The sequence below is a fragment of the Physeter macrocephalus genome, chromosome 1 (assembly GCF_002837175.3).
Source record: "Physeter macrocephalus isolate SW-GA chromosome 1, ASM283717v5, whole genome shotgun sequence".
NCBI lineage: Eukaryota > Metazoa > Chordata > Mammalia > Artiodactyla > Physeteridae > Physeter > Physeter macrocephalus.
In genome coordinates this window covers 104,870,309-104,894,055 of record NC_041214.2, presented here as the reverse complement: position 1 = coordinate 104,894,055, position 23,747 = coordinate 104,870,309, and the positions used below count along the sequence as shown (strand labels likewise).

Sequence of the window (23,747 nt, the reverse complement as noted above, 5' to 3'; positions counted from 1 at the left end):
GAAGTTCTCAATCCCACCATAGGCCTAGAACATCACAAGATGCCATCTCTGTTTTCTAGTGAGTAAACTAAAGAACAAAGAGCTAAAGTCATTTTTCTGAGTCATTGAGCTGGGGATACGATATAACTCTTCAGTTTGGCTTTCTAATTTTCAGGGTTAGAACTTAGTTCTTTCTTTGTAAAGTCAGTAAATCGGACATCAGACATAAGAAAGATAAATCTTAGAAGAATAAAGTAGAGGAGTCCAGTTATTTTCAGGCTCAAGATTTATGGCCCCAAATGGACATACTTAGTCCCTCCTCAGCTACAAGTAGGGTTGTTCTGTTAATGATAAATAATTTCTAACATTTTATGGTGTTCTTTCTTCTTTTCTTAGATTACAGCGTCAGAGCCATGCTAAAGATAATGAAATCAAGAACCTTAAAGAGCAACTTTCTATGAAAAGGTAACAAACAGCTGTTGCTTTGGTTGAGTGCACCCTCTCTGAAACTGTGGATTCCATTCAGCATATTCTGGCTAAGGTAGCCATATAACTTGTCATCCAAACTGGGGCACTTTTCAGCATGATACTGAGCAGTATTAATAATTACACTGGGACAACAGATAAAAGCTGGAAGTGTCCTAGGCAAATAGGGAGGAATGTTCACCTTGCCTCTGGCCCTGGAAAACTGCTGAGAGTGATTAAATCAGCAAAGTTGTGGTGCCACGACAAACTACTGTCAGGAACTAGGGCTTATGAATTCTTTTTTCTTTACTGTAATCAGTACTACTAGGTGTGACTGCTTTATGAAACTGGGTAAGTTTTGTTCTGATTCACATATTTTTTATAATAGCTGTTTTGAGATCTAATTCATATAGAATAAAATTCACCCTGTTAAAGCATACTATTCCTTGGTTTGTAGTATATGTACAGAGGTGTACAACCATCATCACTATCTAATTCCAGAACATTTTTCTCACCCTAAAAAGAAACCCTGGGTCCATTAGAAGTCACTCCCCCATTCTCTTGTCCCCCAGCTTCTGGGAACCACTAGTCTATTTTTTTGTCTCTGTGGATTTACTTATTCTGGACATTTCATATAAAAGGAATCATATAATAATATATGGCCTCTTTTGATTAACTTCTTTCACTTAACGTAATGTTTTCAAGGTTCATCGTGTTTTAGCATGTATCAGTGCTCATTCCTTTTTATGGACAAATAATGTTCCATTGTATGGATATACCACACTTTGCTTACCTTTTCATCAGTTAATGGACATTTGGTTTGTGTCCATTTTTGGCTGTTATGAATAAGGTTGGTATGAACATTTGTCTACAAATTTTTGTGTGGACATATGTTTTCAATTCTCTTGGGTATATACCTAAGAGTAGAATTGCTGAGACATGCAGTAAACTCTGTTTAACTTTTGGAGGAACTGCCAAACTGTTTTCCAAGTGACTGCACCATTTTATAATCCCAGCAGGAATGGATGAGTGTTCCAATTCTCCACATTCTCACCAAGACTTATTACTTTACCTGTCTTTATTTCACCCATTGTAGTGTTTGTAAAGTGGTATGTCTTTCTGGTTTTGATTTGCATTTTCTTAATAATTAATTATGTTGAGTATCTTTTCATGTACTTATTGGCTATTTGAGTATCTACTTGGAGAAATGTCCATTTACTTCCTTTGACTATTTTTAATATTGGGTTGTTTCTCTTTTAGTTAAAAGCTTTAAGAGTTTTTTGTATATTCTGGATACAGTTCCTTGTCAGATACATGATTTTCAAATATTTTCTTCCATTCTGTGGGTTGTCTTTTCACTTCCTTGATCATGTCCTTAGAAGCACAGTTGATTTTGATGAAGTTCAATTTATCTATTTTTTCTCTCGCAGGCAAGTTTTGCACAGTATTCAGTGGCATCATAATTCCTTTTTGTTGACTCCTTGAATATTTTATAATTTTTCCCCTCAAAATAATCTGGCCTTATTGATAGTAACAACATATTGTCTTATCAGGCTTCTCATCAATGTTTGTCAGGTACTCAAGCATCCAGCTGTTTCTAATAATAAAACATTGAGGAAAGCCTTTGTGAAAGTCCTTATTACAAAAATGTTATACGTCCAATTAATTGCTTTCATTAGAAACATAATTTGGTTTGTATGCTCTAGCATTCTGGGGCTCAAGTGTAGGAAGCTGAAATGGAATAGGAAAAAGAGAAACCTCAGAGGTAGCCATTTTCCATAATGTCCTTCATAAATAATATCCTTATCATCTCCTTCTCCTTCTCAAGCCATGGGAATTGTTTTCATTCTAAGGTACTGAATGTGAGCACTGAGATAAACAGTAAAATATTTTAATACAGTGACTTAGCTTTATGACAGGGATAATAAAAACTTTTGTGGTTGCTATAGTTAGGACACAAAAAGGCTTGTAGAAACTTTATTTTATGTAAAATTTATTAATAATAATAGCTAACATTTATTTAGTACTTAGTATGTGCCAAACACAAAGTGCTTTATGTATATTATCTGAATGAATTTTCACAACTCTTTGAGGTAAGTAATATAATTTTCTCCATTTTTATATGTGAGGAAACTGAGGTATAGAGAAGTAACTTGCCCATGGTTGCACATTTAATAAGTTGTGGAGGTCAGATTCATCTTCAGACAACTTGATTTCAGAACCAAGGTTTAAATGACAACTTTAAACCCTCCACATTCATGATAGTAAAGGGTAACAGTAAGAGTTAAGTAATGTCTTCTATTGCTTTTATATGCTGTATACTTTCTAGGAAATCATTTCCTATTCATTGAATAGCTTGTATCTGTCTGCCTCCTGAATAAAGTTGAAAAGTCTGTCCTTGCTGCAGTGTTACTGACTCTTTATCATATATTTCAGATCTCAGTGGGAAATGGAGAAGCATAATCTGGAAAGCACAATTAAAACATACTTAAACAAACTGAATGCAGAAACTAGCAGAGCTTTAACAGCTGAGGTAAAAAAAAAGAAAGAGGGAGAGAGAGATGGGGTTGAGGAGTGAAGTTTTACTAGTGTACTAGTATACTAAAGAATTTTTAAAAGATTGTTTTTTGAATAAACAGAATTAAGACATCTGAGGACCAGCCAGAAAAACACAGCTCAAACTCTTGTGCTTTTTTGACTTGTTGGCATTTTGTATATTTTTACTTGAAGATTGATGATCTTATGTTGTTTTCCCCCAAATGACTCCAAGAAATTGTTTTGCTTCAGTATGTATAGCAAATATAGACGTCTTAGAAAATTCTCATTAATCCAGGTGACTAAGCCAAACTTCTAAGAATAACATTTCACTGCTGCCATAATATCTCCTTTCTTTGCTATTTAACTACATAGATCTTCCAAAAACACATACACACCATACATTCCAGTGTTGGAAACCAACTTACCTCTTTCCCCAGAAAGGCATCTAGTTTCTTCTAAGTTATTGTAGAACACCACAGCTAGGATCTCTCAAAAGAAATGTGATTGTATGTATGTATGTAATTTTTACTTATAGATAACCAAACTTGATGTACAATAAAATTCAAATTTTGGAGAACTTGTTGACATTAAAAGCATTACAGACCTTCTCACCTTTGTCATGGTAAGGTCTAATTTTCAGCAGAGTACTCTGGAATCCAGAGCTCAACAATCAAGGGGTGATATCTGCACCAAAAATCCCTGGACAGTAAAGTATTGGAGTATTAAATTTACCCGGAAAAAAAAAAAAGCTCAGATTACCTTAAGAGTTCAAGTTTGTAGACTTGGTTTTTTACTGCTTTTAATCAGAAAGTTCCTTTCTACTTCCATTATTAATTTTAGAAACACTTAATGCTGTCTAAGAGTATAATGAGCTATTTTCAGTGAATATTGAGTGATCAATAGGAAAAAACAGAGGCCAAATGACCATGCATCAATAATAGTTGGAAGGGATTCCCACTGTTGGAGAGACATCGGCCTAGATGACCTCCAAGGCCCATTTGGACAGCATAGTCCTGTAGGGTCTGATTGTTTTCTTACTCCTTCATCAATTAAAAAAAAATCAAATAGGAGGACTTCTTTTGAGTGTTCTTAAACACACTTGCTGCATAATAGAGTTATCTGAGAGCTTTTAAAAACGCCTTTTTGGGGCTTCCCTGGTGGTGCAGTGGTTAAGAATCCATCTGCCAATGCAGGGGATACGGGTTCAAGCCCTGGTCCAGGAAGATACTGCATGCCCCGGAGCAGCTAAGCCCATGTGTCACAACTACTGAGCCTGCACTCTAGAGCCTGTGAGCCATAACTACTGAGCTCACATGCCACAACTACTGAAGCCCATACTCCTAGAACCCGTGCTCCACAACAAGAAAAGCCACCGCAATGAGAAGCCCGTGCACCGCAACGAAGAGTAGCCCCCACTCGCAGCAACTAGAGAAAGCCTGCGCATAGCAATGAAGACCCAACGCAGCCAAAAGTAAATAAATAAATGTTTATTTAAAAAAATCAATGACATAAAAAAAGATATTCAGAAATTTAAAAAAAAAAACCCGTTTCCCAGGCTACACCTAGTATCAATTAAATTAGAATCTCTGAAACCAAGACATCATTTTTTTAAGTTTCTGAGATGATTCCAGTGCATATGCAAGTTTAAAAACTAATGTTCTGAAATGTTTCCCAACCCAGTAACTTTCAAATAAAAATATTAGAATTTCAGAATTGATCAAAGAGCTTTAAAATGTGTTATGGGCAGGAAAGAAGCTCAGGTGTTGTTGGAAGAGATTGAAAAAAAATAACTTTAAATTTACTTGAAATGTTTGAGGAAAGAATGTGTTCATTTACAAGGACATCTTTAACTTCTTTCTCTTTCTCTCAAAAATCTGTAGGTATATTTCTTACAGTGTCGTAGAGATTTTGGTTTGCTTCATCTAGAGCAGACTGAAAAGGAATGCCTCAGTCAGCTTGCCAGGGCGACTCACATGGCAGCAAGGTAACCTCTCCCTCTTCCTTAATGTGTCTTGGTCTCTGAGGTACTCACAGGTGGCTCCAAGGTTGAATGTAATCTGTGATGTGTTTTACATATATGACATCAGAGTCTTTAGAGTGAAGAAGCCATTGTTTTTTTAAACTTCAGATGTCATTTAGTCACTTTGAGCTTTTACTTTGTTGCTCCTGCTGTAGCACTGAGTAGTCTACTAAATGCAGTAATAGCTGATGGCAGATTTTTCCCTTCCTCCACAATGAAACAGATCAAAAGTCTCAGTCAGAGACATGCATAAAGACCAGATATTTACAAAACAAGGTGGATTCTAATTGGAAAACTTTTTTCTAATTCTTTTCTCTCTTAAAGCTTGATTTTAAATACCTTTGGAAAAATACATTGAGGGAAAAATCAGTATTAACACCTAAAACCGTGTTAAAGGCAGTTTCCTGCTGTGCTACAAATGAGTGGTTTTCAAATTTTAGGCAGGCTGCATGGGATTCTTCAGTTTATAATTTTATGGGGTACACCTTTGAACTTAAGGAATTAATTAGATTAAAATCTCTGGGACCAAAGCATCACTACTTTTAATGATTATTATTTTAATATGATCATCATTATTCTTCAATTCTAAAGAATCAGAATCTCTGATGTTTAACAAGATTCCCAGGAGACGCTGATGTGCATTCATGTCAGGGAAGCACTGTTGTAAGTGATCAGTCTATCTTTGCTTGCTAGAGGGAGAAAGGATGCTCTATAAATTAGAATATTATCAAGCTTCTTTGTATGAGATGATCTCAGTGATAACTTGTTATGCTCATTTGTGCCAGGTGATACTTGGGTGGGGATGTTTTAACAGATAGAGCCTTTTGAAAGGCCACGTGAAATCTCTCTTCTTGAGATGCCAGACCCTAAACACCTCAAAGCTGTTTTACTTAAGTCCTTTGATGGGCATGGTGGGCAGAGCTGCTGTGTTTGTGCAATTTAGCATATCATAGAGACAACAATCTAATTCATCCTCACAGAAGAGGTATTTCTTTCTAACTTTTCTTTCTATAGGGAATATCTTTTTCTAATTTGCAAAAGAGCCTGATAGGCCAACCGTGGCCCTGTGATGTCAGGGTTAATGTGAAGATAGTCCAAAACCTGCTTTCAGGATGTCAACATCTTTGAGAATGCTCCTGCATTGGATGGCTAGGGCAGTTTCCCTGTGTGGCCTCCTTTTCCTCCCTTCTTCAATGGAGGATTCCTATACAAAGGAATGTCTTTGTTTACTAGGCTTTTAAAAAATTTTTGATAACAAGCCCTTCCATACAACTTTCTGCCCCTTTGAGGTAATTGGTGATAGAGGTAATTTTGTTGTTGTTTTACTTTATCTGTATACATGCTAGAGAACATAATAGAAATTTTTGGAAATCTAAGTGGCATATAAAAAGAAAGAACTTTCTCTTTTGTCTCCATTTCTATACCAGCAACCTAAAATCACTTCAATTAAAGGCTGCAGTAGACAGTTGGAATGCCATTGTGACAGATGTTAGAAACAAGATTGCATTCCTCAGGGTAAGTCATGAAGTATTTAGAGTAAATTGACTAAATGGTGTAGGTGGTATATACTTAAAGAAAACATCTAACATTAAAAACAATTACTAGAGAAATTTAAGGAAGAACATGTTTTTTCATTGCAGTTATTAAAATTTATGCCTTTTTGAGGTTTGAGACTGATTACTTCCATTGTAGTTGGTTGTAGATAACATCCTAGGCTCTTACATATGGTCTTCTAGGTCCTTAGTCTAGTAAATAGTAAACTCAAAAATTGTGCCTCACACTTAATTTTCCTAGAATTCCAAAGCTAACTCTGCTCCAGTCAGAAATAAATGTCTTAACTTGATCTGGGTAATTATGTGTTTACAGAATTAAAAGGAAGATGAAGCAGATCTGTATTAGTTTTCAATCTTAACTTTTTATGTAATTACTCCCTAATGCAAAATAATAAGTTCTTAATTATTCATGTAATAGAATTAGGACTGTGCTAACAGTAATCTAAAGAGGTGACCCACTGGATATTTGTCTAGCTTTGTTCCTGGTGGTCTTCCCTGTTTCTTTCCCAGACTCGTTCATACTCAGTGTTTAGTGATGCTTAGCATATTTCTTGGATTTATTCAAAGTTCTGGCCTCAAAAGAGATGCCCCTTGTTCTCTATCATTGTTTTCTTCTAAGAATGTGTCCTATATATGGAAGTTTCTAAATGTTTGAAGACTTTCTCTTCCAGCTCTTGTGGTTTGTTTACAAAATAACATATAAAGCAAAATGGGGACAATGCCAAAAATGTTGAAAGTATGTTTTTAAGCTTCAAGGATAGGAGTCTTACCTTTGGCAAAATCTAAGAAGAAAAAACAAAGGTATATGTGGAACTGGAGACAGCTACAGGTATAACTTTTAAGATTAAAAAAAATGTGGACATTCAAAAGTTTTCCCTAAAACTTCCCCTCCAGTTTTTAAAATGAACATTTGCAAGTAGTTCAACTCTTTGTTACAAATACTTTTTTCCCTATATTTATCAGCAAGTAGATTATTTACATCTTCTTCATCTTTAGACTCTGTTTACTTTATATCAGTCGTTCCCATTTGGGGGCTAAAAATTATGGAAACACTGAGGAGTTAGTTATCACAGAGATCTGTGAATTATGTGTGTCTGTATCTTGTCAATCAATAGATACTTCTAAAAATACAGCTATTTACATTTATGGATAGTGGTATATAGAGTTGTTTTTATGTCAAAAATTATTTTTATATTATTTCTGGCATAATAAATTGGAAATCACTCATCTATGTTGTACTATTCAAAACTACATCAAGTACTTCCATATGCTATTTCTTTGCAGTTGATTTTGCTGTAAAATATTGTTTCTCCTACTAGACACAGTACAATGAACAAATTAACAAGGTGAAGCAAGGGTTTGCCTTGAGTACCTTGCCTCCAATCCAGCTTCCTCCACCACCACCCAGTCCTGAGATACTGGTAAGAAATACAGTTGACTCTTGAACAATGCAGGGGTTGGGAGTGCCAACCCCCACTCCCACCCCATGCAGTCAGAAATCTGGGTACTGCTCTCTCTGCCTCACAAACAATGGAATTGATAAATGACTACCCAAGAGCAGGAAGCTGAAACAGTTTGGATAGAATCAGGACTCAAACCCTAGTTTTTTGATTCCACATATTGTGATTTCTAATCAAATGCAAACTTTCTCCACATTTAGTTAATTTAAAGATCTGTAAAATGAAAATACAGGGATTGTATTTATTGAAAAAAATTGGTGTACAAATGGACCCACACAATTCAGACCTGTGTTGTTTAAGGGTCAACTGTATAACATTTTGAAAAATCACCATCTTCATCTTGATAAAATGGTAACAGCTTTAAAACACTGAATATGCATTATGTTTGTGTGTTCAAAGTGGAAAGGGTACATGTAGTGTGTATTATTTGTAATTATGTCCATTCCTGCTGTATCATCTATAGATGATATGACTAGTTGGCTGACTCAGCTGAGGCAAGAGGTAGGTTGTATCACTGGATTTTAGTAATGCGTTTGATACCTAAAGAGGTAATATATGCTCATTCATCCTGTCGATCACACTTACATTATGAGAGAAAACTGATGAATGCCTAGAATTCCCAATGCCCTCAAGTTACTGCTAGATGACTAAACATCTCAGCATAATACCCTAGCATGCTTCACCCCCCCACTTCCACTTTAAACTGTTTTCCTTAACTTTTATCTTCTGTTCTACCTTTAACAGTAAGGACAGCTTTCATTTATGACCCTTCCCTGCTTTATCTGTAAGGGATAAATGGGTCTTCATCAGACAAACTAATCTCTATGCTATACTATCTACGTTAGCCTTCTTGGAAACATAGCACCTTAACCCAATAAACTCATACAGCTTTCCAAAAGACCTTTAAGAACAGAACCACTAGATAATAACCTTTATTATGATAACAGATCTGAGGGTAAGAAAAGAAGAAAGGTGTGATATATTTAGGGGTAGATCACTTTTGACATTAGCATTTCTGCTTATAGTAGAACTTGAAAATGACTCTTACTCTTATTGGCTATAATAACATCACCATTTTGTACCTAAGAAAATTATAATTTTTAATGTCTAATATTGAAATTTATATTTCCCCAATTGTCTCAGAAATGTCTTTTTCTTAACTAGATTGACAGTACTTCCAATGTGGTTATAATTACCATTACTTTAAAAACCCTAATTTTTTAAAAAACAATCCAAACAAGGTTTATACTTTTCATTTGGCTGATTATTTTTCTTTAAAATATAACAGCTACCTAACTCCCTCCCTTTTATTCATATCATTTATCTGTTAAAAAACTAACTTCCTTACATTATTGATGTAACTGATTACATCCTTGTGATGTCATTATACATATTCTTCTATTTCCTATAACCTGATCATTAGATCTAGAGGGTTAGTTAGAATCAGGTTCAGTATTTTTGGCAAGAGTACTTTATAGGTGATGATGTATACACACATTAGAAGACACACAGTGTCTCTCATTTAGTGATGTTAAGAATCACGTCATCCTTCTCTCTCCATTATAAAGTTCCCCATTAACTTTCACCCTGCTGGTTTCAGTATCGTTACTTAAGAGCTATCTTGATGCTCATTTTTTAAATTCAACAAATAGGTGAATTTCTGCTTTATGCCAGTGCTAGACCTGGCACATAGTAGATGCTCCATAAACCTGTCCTCTTTTGTGGTTCAGCCAATAAGGTATCCATCCCATTGGTAGATGCTAAGAAGGGCTAGCTTTCTACAACCCCCTGGGAAGTTCAGTAACATTCACAGGCATGTCTACAAGTCACTGTAGGAGGATTTATTCCCCTGGCCCACCTCACTTCAGTTTTCCACTGTCCTTGGAACTAAACATAAGGTCAGAACTCCACCAGGTGGTACAAGGTCCCTTCAATACATAATAGCAAAAGTAATATTTTCTATAGACAACTTTGGTTCTTTAGCAGAATTTCTGAGTGTCAGTACTGTTTATCAGCATGGACAGTACTCATTGAGTAGCTCCTTTCCATAGTCCTATATTATTCCATTTGTCAGAGAACTTTAAAGATCACCTAACCCAACCCTCTTACTTTATAGATTAATAACTTGGTATCCAAGATTACCCAGCTAGGTGGAGAGAAAGTAGGACTAGAACCCAGTTCTCTTCTGTCTCCGTGCTCTTTAGTATATTTTACTGCCCTTTGCTTTTTCAAATATTCATATATTTAACTAATGTTATGACAACATTGTTTCTAATATGCTTTGTATCTAGATTTCAAATCAATTTCCCCCCCCAAAAAAACATTGCTCTATGAGTTTAGATTATTGACTATATAAATATATAAATACGTGGGGGTTTTGTTTTTATTTTCTATCTTTTCTATCTTAGATACAGCAGTTCTTGGGAAGACCCATTGTGAAAGAATCTTTCTTTAGACCTGTACTCACTGTTCCTCAAATGCCTGCCGTTTGTTCTGGAGTCATCTCTGCAACTGGTCAACCTAGACCTCCACTGGTACAGATCCCTTCTTGGTAGAATATACATTAACTAGCTTGTTGTCACTTACAGTGGACTTCCAGAATGAATGTCTTCTCTTTGTTCATATACTTGATAAATAATGATGAAGGTGATGGTGGTAGTGATGATCATGATGATCATGATGATGATTGAATGAATAGTTCCATGTGTGGCACTGTGTTAAATGCATTATATATATTATTTAACTATTTCATTAAGTGATTATAACTTAGTTTTTAGATACAAAGATAAATATAATATTATAGTAGAGAATTCTTATAGTTTTGCTTCTATAACAGGCACTAATGCAGGGTAGATTGATATTTTTAACAGATAATTTATATTTAGCATGATTGTTGGCATCTTTGCTTTTCAACCTACCGAAGTCACAACATTATACCACAAAGCTAAAGAAAAATTTTATATACACACACATATATGTGTGTATAGTAGGACATTGTTTATAAACAGGTAATATAAATATCACCTTGCAATGTATTATACTATAAAGTTATAAATCTTTCTAGCTACAAAGAGCCATATAAGCTTTATCCAAACCTGAAGAAGCAACAGAGAAATTTAAAATGATTAGGATTATTAGTTGTAATCTTGGTCAAGGTAAACTTTTATTACAAGAAAAATCTTCTCCCAGATGATTGATGTTTAATATAATTAATGAAAAATTTCTCTAATCTTGACTTTCCCATAACTACCTTCTAGTCAGTTGGGGTTTATTTTGTACCTATGTATTTCTGACAACCTCCCTTTGAAACATATAGTCAGATGGACTTACTCATTTGTGTAGAGGCTGCCTCTCTATGAATAAATATGTATCTAGGCCTTAACATGTTTACTAAGTACCACATCTTTTTTATCACCATGATATTACAGTGTTGCTCATGTGGTTTGCTCCTGCACCATTCTATAAGGAACTATAAAATTTTATTGAAAACATTAAAGTACCTCAACCTTCTAATAAGATTACTTCCTGATTCCTCTGAAAAAACTTGACACTGAGGCAAACCCAGATTTCTGGTGATATTCTGCTTTTTCTCTGACTTACTAGGCTTTGTGTGAGTAATTTCAGTGGCTGTTAGTAATTTTTCATAAGTAATAACCTTATATTTGAAAATAATCTGTAGTCTTAGGTAAAGGATGCATGTTTATAATTATCCTAGTAATCAGATAAGCACTTCAAAAATATTCACTTACTGATATTAATTAATTAGAAACTTGATGGTTCTAAGAAGGAACCATCATAAAATATGAGGAAAACTTTGTTTGATGGTTTCATGGCTCAAAGTTGTCGCTACTACTTCCATACCACCTTTGTAACATTCATGACACTGGGCAGATATTCTAGTAGTATTCTCATGTTTATTTAGTTGTTTGAAAATTAAACTTCATTATTTTTCTAATTATAAAAGTAGTATATGTTAATTATAAAAAAGCAAATAATATAGAAAAACATAAAGCATATACAAAGTATATAATAATTATATAAAGTAGAAAGCAAAATTACCCTGCTGTTGAATCCTAGAAAATAATCACTGTTTACAGATTATTCTGTATCTTACAGACCTTTTTCTGTGCATACACATTTAAAAAATGTTTTAATATTAAATGAGTTCTACCATAAATGCTGTGCTGTAGACTTTTTTAAAAAAATGAGACATATATTGTGGACATCTCGCATGCTCAGACATACGAATCTGTTTTTAAGGACTTGATTAGATATGCTACAATTTATTGACTTATTCCCCTATTAACAAACTTTAGGTTGCTTTCAGAAATGCACACTCTGTATGTATTTCTGTATATGTTTGCAATTACTGAGACTAGCATGTGCCATTTTTAAAATAAAGGTGAACATATACAAACAGAAATATGGTGCTGTAAGGAAAAAAAATTCTAAAAAGGGAACATGTATGTCAGTATTCCTCTTCATTCTGCCCATTTTCTGAGGTATGGAAATGTAATGTTGGCATGGAACTTTGCTTCCTAATAATTGAAGCTGATGGGTTGTAACTCTGTGCTCCTTACAGATGACTAGCATAGCCTGGACGGTGCCAGCACCTGTGGGAGAAGCTGTGCCTCCCAGTGCAGGTCTGGGAAGTGATCCCCCCATGATGAACTGGGAGAAGATTACAGACAGGCTGAAAACTGCCTTTCCACAACAGACCAGGTACCTTAGTCTCTTTTAGTGTTGAGTACAGATCATACTCTACAGTTTCCACAGCCATAATTATGCCAATGAAACATTTCAGAGAAATATAACACCCCCCCACACACACAAAGTACAGGTATTTCCTAACCATCGCCTTGATAGGGAAAATGAAATTTATTAAGAAGGGACAGTTTTCAGTATAAATGCTAAACCCCTTCACTAAAATTATTAGTTTAAAGTCATGAGAGAGTAAACTTTTAAATTTAGGTTTGCTCATTTACTGAAAGTACAACCAGTTGTAAACCTACCCAATTTTATGCCACTAGCTGCAATAATTATCTTAATAACCTATTTCCAAAGTGAATTTTAAGTTAATTGTACGCCATATAAGCCCAAACATAATCAGGTTTTACTTTCCTGTTTCCTTAATTTTATTGAGGGTTCTTGTACTTTCTTTGTTAGGGGACAGAGAAAGGGGACATAGTTAAATGCAAGAAATCATTATTTTAGTGTGCTTTTCACAGTTCTGACTTCAGCAGAAAGCTATTTAATTCTACCCCTCCAGAAATGAAGTGTCTTTTATCTTTAATCTTGTATCAAATGAAATAAGTCCAGTTTTCACCAGCATTTTCATTTGAAGACCAATGCTTTTATTTAACATATGTACCGTTATGTTTCAGGATTAGATTATGGTTTTATAAATATAATAGTGAATAGAAAATGAAAATAGAACTGTAATATAGTTGTTATAAATATATATAGAAAATAAATAGTAAATCAAAGGTAGTTTTATAAGGCTGATGACATGACAGTTCATTTGAGAAAGAAAAATACTTTTATCATCCTACCCTATCCTACCAAAAATGTATATGCAGGCTTTGGGTCAATGGCTATGGGAATGGAAAAAGAACATATCAGTTAAAATATTCCTAGGTTTCTTTATGACATAATTAATGTGTCTTTCAGTCTTTGCTTTCATTTTCTGTTAAATCTTTGTTTTCTGTTTCTGAATTTTACAAAAGTAGAACTATTAACAATGATAGAAAGAGACTGATAGTAACATAGTTAAAAAGGAATATTTTAGTCTTTTTTTACATCTTTATTAGAGTATAATTGCTTTACAATGTTGTGTTAGTTGCTGCTGTACAACAAAGTGAATCAGATATATAGATAGATAGATAGATAGATAGATAGATAGATACACACATATCTCCATATCCCCTCCCTCTTGAGCCTCCCTCCCACCCTCCCTATCCCACCCCTCTAGGTCATCACAGAGCATTGAGCTGATCTCCCTGTGCTATGCAGCTGCTTCCCACTATCTATTTTACATTTGGTAGTGTGTATATGTTAATGCCACTCTCTCACTACATTCCAGCTTCCCCTTCCCCCGCTGTGTCCTCAAGTCTGTTCTCTACATCTGTGTCTTTGTTCCTGCCCTGCCACTAGGTTCATCAGTACCGCTTTTTTAAATTCCATATAGATGCATTAGCATCCGGTATTTGTTTTTCTCTTTCTAACTTACTTCACCCTGTATGACAACTCCAGGTCCATCCACCTCGTTACAAATAACTCAATTTTGTTCCTTTTTATGACTGAGTAATATTCCATTGTATATATGTGCCACATCTTCTTTATCCATTCATCTGTTTTTTTTTTAATGTATTTATTTTGGGCTGCATTGGGTCTTCGTTGCTGTGCGTGGGCTTTCTCTAGTTACATCTTCTTTATCCATTCATCTGTCAATGGACATTTAGGTTACTTCCATGTCTTGGCTATTGTAGATAGTGCTGCAGTGAACATTGTGCTACATGTATCTTTTTGAATTATGGTTTTCTCAGGTATATACCCAGTAGTGGGGTTGCTGGGTCATATGGTAGTTCTATTTTTAGTTTTTTAAGGAACCTCCATGCTGTTCTCCATAGTGGCTATATCAATTTACATTTCCACCAGCAGTGCAGGAGGGTTCCTTTTTCTCCACACCCTCTCCAGCATTTGTTGTTTCTAGATTTTTTGATGATGGCCATTCTGACTGGAGTGAGGTGATACCTCATTGTGGTTTTTGTTTTTTTTTTAATGTATTTATTTTGGGCTGCATTGGGTCTTCGTTGCTGTGCGTGGGCTTTCTCTAGTTGTGGTGAGCAGGGTCTACTCTTCATTGCAGTGCATGGGCTTCTCGTTGCAGTGACTTTTCTTATTGCGGAGCATGGGCTCTAGGCTTCAGTAGGCTTCAGTAGGCTACTGAAGCATGGGCTTCAGTAGTTGTGGCACGCAGGCTCAGTAGTTGTGGCTCGTGGGCTCTAGAGCACAGGTTCAGTAGTTGTGGTGCATGGGCTTAGTTGCTCTGTGGCATGTGGGATCCTTCCCACAGGGCTCGAACTTGTGTCCCCTGCATTGGCAGGCGGATTCTTAACCACTGCGCCACCAGGGAAGCCCCTCATTATGGTTTTGATTTGCATTTCTCTAATGATTAGTGATGTTGAGCATCTTTTCATGTGTTTGTTGGCAATCTGTATGTCTTCTTTGGAGAAATGCCCATTTAGGTCTTCCACTCATTTTTGGATTGGGTTGTTTGTTTTTTTGATATTGAGCTGCGTGAGCTGCTTGTATATTTTGGAGATTAATCCTTTGTCAGTTGCTTCATTTGCAAATATTTTCTCCCATTCTGAGGGTTGTCTTTTCATCTTGTTTATGGTTTCCTTTGCTGTGTAAAAGCTTTTAAGTTTCATTAGGTCCCATTTGTTTATTTTTGGTTTTATTTCCATTATTCTAGAAGATGGGTCAAGAAGGATCTTGCTGTGATTTATGTCATAGAGAATATTTTAGTCTTGAGTAAGAGAGCATTAAGAGATATGATATAATGAGCTCAGTACATAAATAAGTAGATAACAAACTTAATTTTCACACAGTGAGCTTTTAAAAACAGTTAAAATCTCTTTTTGGAAAGAAAATAAATACTAAACTTTATCACTCACAAACACATTAAGTATCATTAATCAATACATTAGGAGTTTTCATTTTGGTTTAAAATAAATGCAGATGGACCTGTGATCACTTTTTTAGATCAGAAATCTAAAGGGTCACATCTGTATGCTACATATCAATCCTATGATAGGATTTCATATCTCCTTTGGAGGGCACATCCTCAAGGCAGTAGGAAAATCACCAGTGCTCTTTCCTTGATCTCTTCCAGAAAGGAGCTTACAGATTTCTTACGGAAATTGAAGGATACTCATGGGAAGTCCTTATCTAGACTGACATTTGATGAAATTGTTCACAAGATTTCCCAATTTATTGACCCCAAGAGATCTCAGGTAAAAAAAAAAAAAAAAAGAAAAAAGAAAAAAAGAAAAGACAACTTTATCTCCTGGCCCTTATCTTTAGTAGTTAGCCATATTAATTATCTCCATTACATGATCAGGAAATCAGTCTATAATCATATTAAATCATCTATTAACAACAAACAATTCAGCTTGACAAATGGCATGGGAAACACCACCTGATCATTCTAGAATAAAACTGACCCTCTTGAAATTTACTCTAGGTTATTTTGAATGGCTCTAAAAGGAGACATTTTTTCTAATTTTCTGCAAAGACTTGTTTTAATTGAAAGAGCACCTAGAGTTATTTTTGGTTTTACCTGGTTCTTAGTATATAAGTAATATTGCCAGCATTTATTTCAAGATTTCTCATGAACCTGATTAACCTTTACCCTTTTGCTAATTCTCACGGCCTATTCTATGGTATTTATCAGTTCTTCCTGTTCTAGTTCAATTCTAAAAAAAATAATAAGTATAATATTCTAATTTTCAGAGTCAAGGAAAATCAGTGCCAAATGGTAATAGTGCTTCACCCAGCCATACTCCTCCACCTCAGGCTAATGCTGCCCAGCCCTCAAAACCAGCCCGGAGGCCCCTCAGTTCACAAGGTCCTGCCACATGGGAAGGAGCCAATAATTTGGTGAGACTGAGACTTGATTCTGAATACATTTAAAGTTAGAGGAGAGAAATGAGCTGAATTTAACCTTATGTGTATTCTCCCTAGGATGATGAGGAAGAGGAAGAGGAACCTTGTGTGATCTGTCATGAGAATCTCTCTCCAGAAAACCTCTCAGTTTTGCCCTGTGCACACAAATTCCACTCTCAGGTGAACTTATCTTTTTCATATTTTGCCATTAATCAATTAAGTGAAATTCATACTGCATTCCTTGAAATTGTATACATGTATCATCCACTGCTGTGTCATGGATTTCACTGGATATAACTCTGGGCTTTTGGGTACCGCACAGAAGCATTTATATATTTTCCCATACCTAGCCATGGATTGCATTGTGTTTTCTCAGATCTCGATACACCTAGCAGGAGAAGGGGGCAATGATGAGACTTAATGGGACAGAGTGGCAGTTCCTTTGAACAGAACTGGAAGGAATGTTGATTGACGTGGCAGTTGGCAGTTTAGCAACAGTGCCACTTCACCTTGTTATAAATGGTGTCCTTTGTCCACACCTAATGATAGCCAACTGATGTTATAAGGCATAAGACTTAACAGTCTGTCCAGGCTCCTGTATTTGCTTTTGAAGATGCTGAGGCCTGAGTTTTGATGTTATAAAAATGTGAGGCTGGCATATCTTTTGTTAATTCTTGGCATTTATATAGATTAACTTCTGGTGTTGTTGCTGTGCAAGTGCTATTGATATACAATTTATGATCCAAGTCTTCTGATGCAGAGGTGTAATCTGACACAGGAAAAGATAATCTTACACAAGAAAGGCTTCTCAGGGAAGTGAACAATAGCCAGCTCATTCAAGCCGTATCTGTAAAACATCATTTCAAAGACATGTGATACCTGGTACAGAATTATGTTTTGTATCTGCTCTGATAAGAAGAGATATACACAGAATGGATAATCCCAAAAGACCTCCAGGATAGATACTTAGCCATCTGGTTTTCCCATTTGAAGTTTTAAAAGTCCTAAAGATCCATTTAGAAAATAAATGTTTCACAAAACTTATTTTATTCTTTGCCATTGCTCATTGAATAGAAAGCAGGTAATTCATTCAGGTTACTCTCTAGAGTTAATGGGCCTCGTATCTATTGCCTAGTCTTAATCCTCTTTCATCTGACTTGGGTCTCCATTATTCATTCATGTAAAAATGATTTGTTTTTGGAGAGTCAGTATTCAAGCAAATAACTTAATAGTTCATAGCCAAAGAGTACTATCATTATGACCAAAAAAAGAGCAATCTGAAAAGTATATCCATTATCTAGGGATTTTAACTTCAAAACACCATAAGCACTTGATACAAGGTATTTGTGACATTTGTATGTTTAGGTATGACTCTTTCTAGATTATAAATTAGAATAATATATAATAAACTAGAGAAAAAATATAATAGGTTTCCTCAACCGCCTTATTAGGAAGAACTAGTCTTCCTGAAGATTGGGGTTGGGGGGAAGGATCTTAATAGAATAAACTAACTGAAAGGTGTTCTCCTGTTACCAACTATATTGCTCAGCAAACCACAAAGTTCCATGATTGCAGCAGTTTTCATGGCAATCCACCAAATAAGGCTCTGAGAGCCACTGGAAGATATGTTGGTTGGCAACACTGATGTATGGAGTAACAGCTGCCTCTGCTAGGCTAAATCTGAGAAACTGACATGAATCTTTTTGCTCCTTAGTGCATTAGACCTTGGTTGATGCAACAAGGGACATGCCCAACCTGCAGACTCCACGTTTTGCTACCAGAAGAATTTCCTGATCACCCCAGCCGGCGCTTGCCCAAGATCTGATACAACGGGGTGACTATGCTAGGGAAGTTCAATTTTCAGACTGCAGCATTTAGTTTTGCCTTTTATTTGGGCTGATGATAGTGTGAGTGATATGAAGCAGTACGCTCTTCAGTATTATGCAAAATAAGCTAGCTAAACTCATCAAATCTGCAGCCAAAGAGGAGAGGACAAATCTTCAGGACTGTGAACTGAATTGAACAGGTTTAAAGAAGATAGAATTTTAAAAGTCACATTATATTTGCCCTTACCTTAGCAGGTATTTTCTTCCAACATAAAGATGATTACTGTTAGCATGTATACTAGGATGTCTTTTTTTGTCCTTATTCTACCTTCTCTCAAATATACTATACTTTAATTTCCTGAAATAAATGTAAACAAGAGTAGGAAAATTCCACAGATTTTAGTGTTCCTTTTAACTTTTAAAATTGATTATAAAAATATATATTATTTATTTACATTTTTTCTCTATCTTCCCTATTCTTTTCTGTTCTCTAAAATACATACCTATGAATAGATTATGAGCTACTTGAGGGTGGGGTCCAAACAAACAGTGGTGGTTTCGAGCTGGCTTATACTGGTTTATGAGAGACAACTGTTAGTTTCAGGAATTTTGTGAGCCAGTTATTCAAATTGTTGATAGCTTGAAATCTGCCATAGTGGGAGTATTTTACACAATAGAAATTGGTAAATGCTGTAAGTAAGGGCTTATTTTCCCCTCAAGAGCTGGTTATTAAACATTTACCAGTATACCTCTGGGACCATGTCTGATGAGTCTTACTGTTCTCAATGTCTTGCACAGTAGGTGCAGCATAAATAGTCCCCAGAATTAGAACTCAGGAAGCAGTAAGAAAAGTTACTGTGCAAATTAAGTCATTTGCTCAGTTGAATAACTTTGGTCATTTGTAAACATGCTCTTTGGACCCTAATCATTTATACTTTACTTTGGAGAGATTTTTTTTCTGCCTTAAAAGTTTATTTCACTTTCTCATGCTGGGGGGGTTACTGTTTGTGTATAGTTGCTTCTTATGACAGAATTGACACCCACTGAGGTAAAGCTGCACATCTAAAGCTTGTCACTGAGAACTTTCATTCTTAGAGGTCGAAAACCTATTTTGAAATTAGTACTGTGTAAATTCTATAAGTGTTGTACATGTCTCTAGCTACAAAATTAAAAGAATTCAGTGACCTTGTAAGAAAAATGTTACTCAGTTCATATTATTTTCAATAAATAATTAATGAAATTCATACAGTGAATAAGTGTTTCCTGACTCAGCAACTATTTTACCTGTATATTTCAGTGTAACTATATCTTGAATTTACTTTAAATCTCTATTTAAAATTATTATTTCTATAATTGTATGCTAAATGTTTTCTTCTCTAATGAGAATAGACTGGAAACTGGAGGAAAATACCCCAAATGAAGGCAGTCATCTAGACTATGTAAAGTGCCAAGAATGTCAGAATTGTACAATTCAGAACTTAAAGGGCCTTTAATAATTATCTTGTCTAACATCTCAAGGTCATGGTCATACAGCAAATTACCTTGTAAAACAAATTTTTAGTGTATGTTTACAACTGTAATTTCACTTTCATGTGGGAAAGAATAAATGTTTCTTAATTGAATAACTGTTTTATCTGTGTATATTACTTTAACTGTGTCCTAAAGCTACTTGAAATCTCTATTTCAAACATCTATTTCTGTTTCATTGTGCTTAAACTTTTTCTTCTGTTGTGAGAAAGGATGGGAAAATATCCAAAAGGAAGGCAGTCATCTAGACTTGTAAAATACAAAGTATGCCTTAGAATCATAGAATGTCAGAGCTTATAGGGTCCTTAATGATCCTCTGATCTAGTCCCTCATTTTACAGGAACATCTTGCCCTAGGTCATGTGGCTAATTAGTGGCTGAGCCAGTCCTAATACTTGAGAGTCCTGATACTCAGTAAGTCACCTGCTTCCTCCACAAATTCAGGCTGCTAGGCTGTATTGGTGCTGAACTGCTGTTCTTGGCTCCAAGGAGGGGGCCAGAAGACTTAACAGGATAGCTGATTGATATACAGTGAGAGTACAGTAGGACCATGCTCTTGAAAGTCATACCCAATTCTGCAGATGCTGAAGGTAATGGGATTTTTTTTTTTCTTTTTGAAGTATAATTTAACAATAAAGACAACTGTAGTGGCCATTCTTCTATAAACAGTGGTCACTGTCATGCCTGTGGCTGCTGAAGGATCCAGAACACCGTACTGCACAGAAATTCAGTGAGGGAAGTAGCAATATTTACGTCAAAAACAATCTTTAAGCATCCTGTAGTATCACTGCAGCTGCCATCAGATAATATGTCTTGTAATGTTTTCCTTCATATTTATTGTCCATGTGTATAATAATATTTTCCAGCTTTTATGGGACACTTTCCTTGATCAAATGTTACTTTATTTGATCCACTAATAACTTTAATGTAGATACTCTCCTTTTTATTTTACAGATGATGAAACTGAGGCTCAAATAAGAGGGAAATAATTTGTCTGAGGTCATAGCTATGAAGTGGCATTCTGGGATTTGAATGCAGATATTCTGTGCCTTAGCTGGTTTTCTCTTTCAGTACTCTATTGCTACATCCCAATTTCAGATTGAATGTACACACAAATATTATTTTAAATAATATTCTTCAATATAAGAAAATGAAATGAATGGTAAACCTACTGATTGTTTTGGACTACGAACATGGTATTGAGTATATAATAAAATATATAATAATGATACAACATGGTAAGAAAAGTTTGACTTTTCCCTCAGATGTCTTGGTTTGCTTGGGATGGTTCCAGTTAATGCCCATTGTCGTGACATATTATATTATTAATAGTGCTCCCTTTTACTCTCAACAGTGTCCTAATATGGATGATGAATTATATTCCATGGTTAATTTTTTTACGAGATTCAAAATTTAGCAAAACTCCTCTGCATTTATAAAATGCTCCTGGAATACCTTATCATGTAGCCTGTCAGGTAAGAATCATCCACACACATAGCCTCTCAGGTAAGAAATCATCCACACACAGATATGATATCAAAACCAGCAATCGTGAGAAGAGGAGAGTACAAATGCAGGATATTGGAAATGCATTTGAAATAAGAGAACAGCAATTTAGAACAATTATATATAGATATATTTATATGTATATACACACACACACACACACACACACTGCTATATCAAAACCTCATGGTAACTGCAAACCAAAAATCTACAATAGATACACACACAAAAAAGAAAAAGCAATCCAAACACAACACTAAAGATAGTCATCAAATCATAAGAGAAGAGAACAAAAGAGGAAGGAAATAAAAACACTCTGCAAAAACAAATCCAAAACAACAAGATGGCAATAAGAACATACATATTGGTAATTACCTTAAATGTAAATGGATTAAATGTTCCAACCAAAAGACATAGACTGGCTGAATAGACACAAAAACAAGACCTGTATACATGCTTACTACAAGAGACCCACTTTAGATCTAGGGACGCATACAGACTGAAAGGGGATAGTAAAAGCTATTCCATGCAAATGGAAATCAAAAGAAAGCTGGAGTAGCAATACTCATACCAGACAAAATAGATTTGTAAAATAAAGACTGTTACAAGAGACAAAGAAGGACACTACATAATGATCAAGGGATCAATCCAAGAGGAAGATATAACAATTGTAAATATATATGCACCCAACATAGGAACATCTCAATATATAAGGCAAATGCTAACAGCCATAAAAGGAGAAATCGACACAAAATAATAGTGAGGGATTTTTTTTTTCTTTGCGTTACGCGGGCCTCTCACTGCTGTAGCCTCTCCCGTTGTGGAGCACAGGCTCCGGACACGCAGGCTCAGCGGCCATGGCTCACGGGCCCAGCCGTTCCGCGGCATGCGGGATCCTCCCAGACCAGGGCACAAACCCGCGTCCCCTGCATTGGCAGGCAGACTCTCAACCACTGCACCACCAGGGAAGCCCAGTGAGGGACTTCTAACACCCTACTTTCATCAATGAACAGATCATCCAGACATAAAATCAATAAGGAAACACAGGCCTTAAATGACACATTAGACCAGATGGACTTAACTGATATTTATAGAGCATTCCATCCAAAAGCAGCAGAATACAAATTCTTCTCAAGTGCACATGGAACATTCTCCAGGATTGATCACAAAGTGAGCCTCAGTAAATTTAAGAAAATTGTGATCATATCAAGCATCTTTTCTGACCACAACACTGTCAGATTAGAAATCAACTACAAGAAAAAACTAAAAAACACAAACGTGGGGGCTAAACAATGTTATTAAACAACCAATGGATCACTGAAGAAATCAAAGAGGAAATCGAAAAATACCTAGAGATAAAGGACAACAAAAACACAGTGATCCAAAACCTATGGAATGCAGCAAAAGCAGTTCTAAGAAGTTTATAGCGATACAATCTTACCTCAGGAAACAAGAAAAATCTCAAACAACCTAACCTTACACCTAAAGCAACTAGAGAAAGAAGAACAAACAAAACCCAAAGTTAGTAGAAGGAAAGAAATCATAATGATCTGAGCAGAAATAAATGAAATAGGAACAAAGAAAACAATAGCAAAGATCAATAAAACTAAAAGCTGGTTCTTTGAAAAGATAAAATTGATAAACCTTTAGCCAGACTCATCAAGAAAAAAAGGGAGAGGGCTCAAATCAATAACATTAGAAACAAAAAAGAATTTACAACTGACACCACAGAATTACAAAGGATCATAAGAGACTATTACAAGCCACTATATGCCAATACAAGGGACAAACTAGAAGAAATGGACAAATTCTTAGAAAGGTACCTCCTCCCAAGACTGAACCAGGAAGAAATAAAAATATAAACAGACCAAACACAAGTACTGAAATTGAAACTGTGATTAAAAAACTTAAAAGTCCAGGATCAGGAGGCTTCACAGGCGAATTCTGTCAAACATTTAGAGAAGAGTTAACACCTAGCCTTCTAAAACTATTCCAAAAATTTGCAGAGGAAGGAACACTCCCAAATTCATTCTATGAGGCCACCATCACACTGATACCAAAACCAGACAAAGCACAAAAAAGAAAATTACAGGCCAATATCAGTGATGAACATAGATGCAAAAATCCTCAACAAAATACTAGCAAACAGAATCCAACAACACATTAAAAGGATCATACACCATGATAAAGTGGGATTTATCCCA

At 35.5% G+C, this 23,747-nt stretch overlaps 1 protein-coding gene across 9 annotated transcripts in view; it reads left to right on the top strand.

The window, feature by feature from the left end:
- Positions 1 to 20,103, top strand: part of DZIP3 (DAZ interacting zinc finger protein 3) — a 108,893-nt gene extending 88,790 nt beyond the window's left edge. For 7 of the 9 annotated variants that reach the window (XM_028493641.2, XM_028493667.1, XM_028493649.1 and 4 more), the window contains 11 exons: positions 376 to 444; positions 2,881 to 2,977; positions 4,863 to 4,966; positions 6,430 to 6,517; positions 7,875 to 7,976; positions 10,424 to 10,549; positions 12,598 to 12,737; positions 15,913 to 16,033; positions 16,533 to 16,679; positions 16,764 to 16,865; positions 18,400 to 20,103. In XM_028493641.2, coding sequence (XP_028349442.1) covers positions 376 to 444; positions 2,881 to 2,977; positions 4,863 to 4,966; positions 6,430 to 6,517; positions 7,875 to 7,976; positions 10,424 to 10,549; positions 12,598 to 12,737; positions 15,913 to 16,033; positions 16,533 to 16,679; positions 16,764 to 16,865; positions 18,400 to 18,510 — 1,207 coding nt within the window. In that variant the 3' untranslated portion in view covers positions 18,511 to 20,103. Of the gene's footprint in view, positions 1 to 375; positions 445 to 2,880; positions 2,978 to 4,862; positions 4,967 to 6,429; positions 6,518 to 7,874; positions 7,977 to 10,423; positions 10,550 to 11,443; positions 11,619 to 12,597; positions 12,738 to 15,912; positions 16,034 to 16,532; positions 16,680 to 16,763; positions 16,866 to 18,399 lie in introns of those variants that run through there. The other 2 variants (XR_003681147.2, XM_055085716.1) reach the window with 2 other exon arrangements.
- The last annotated feature ends 3,644 nt before the right edge of the window (positions 20,104 to 23,747 follow it).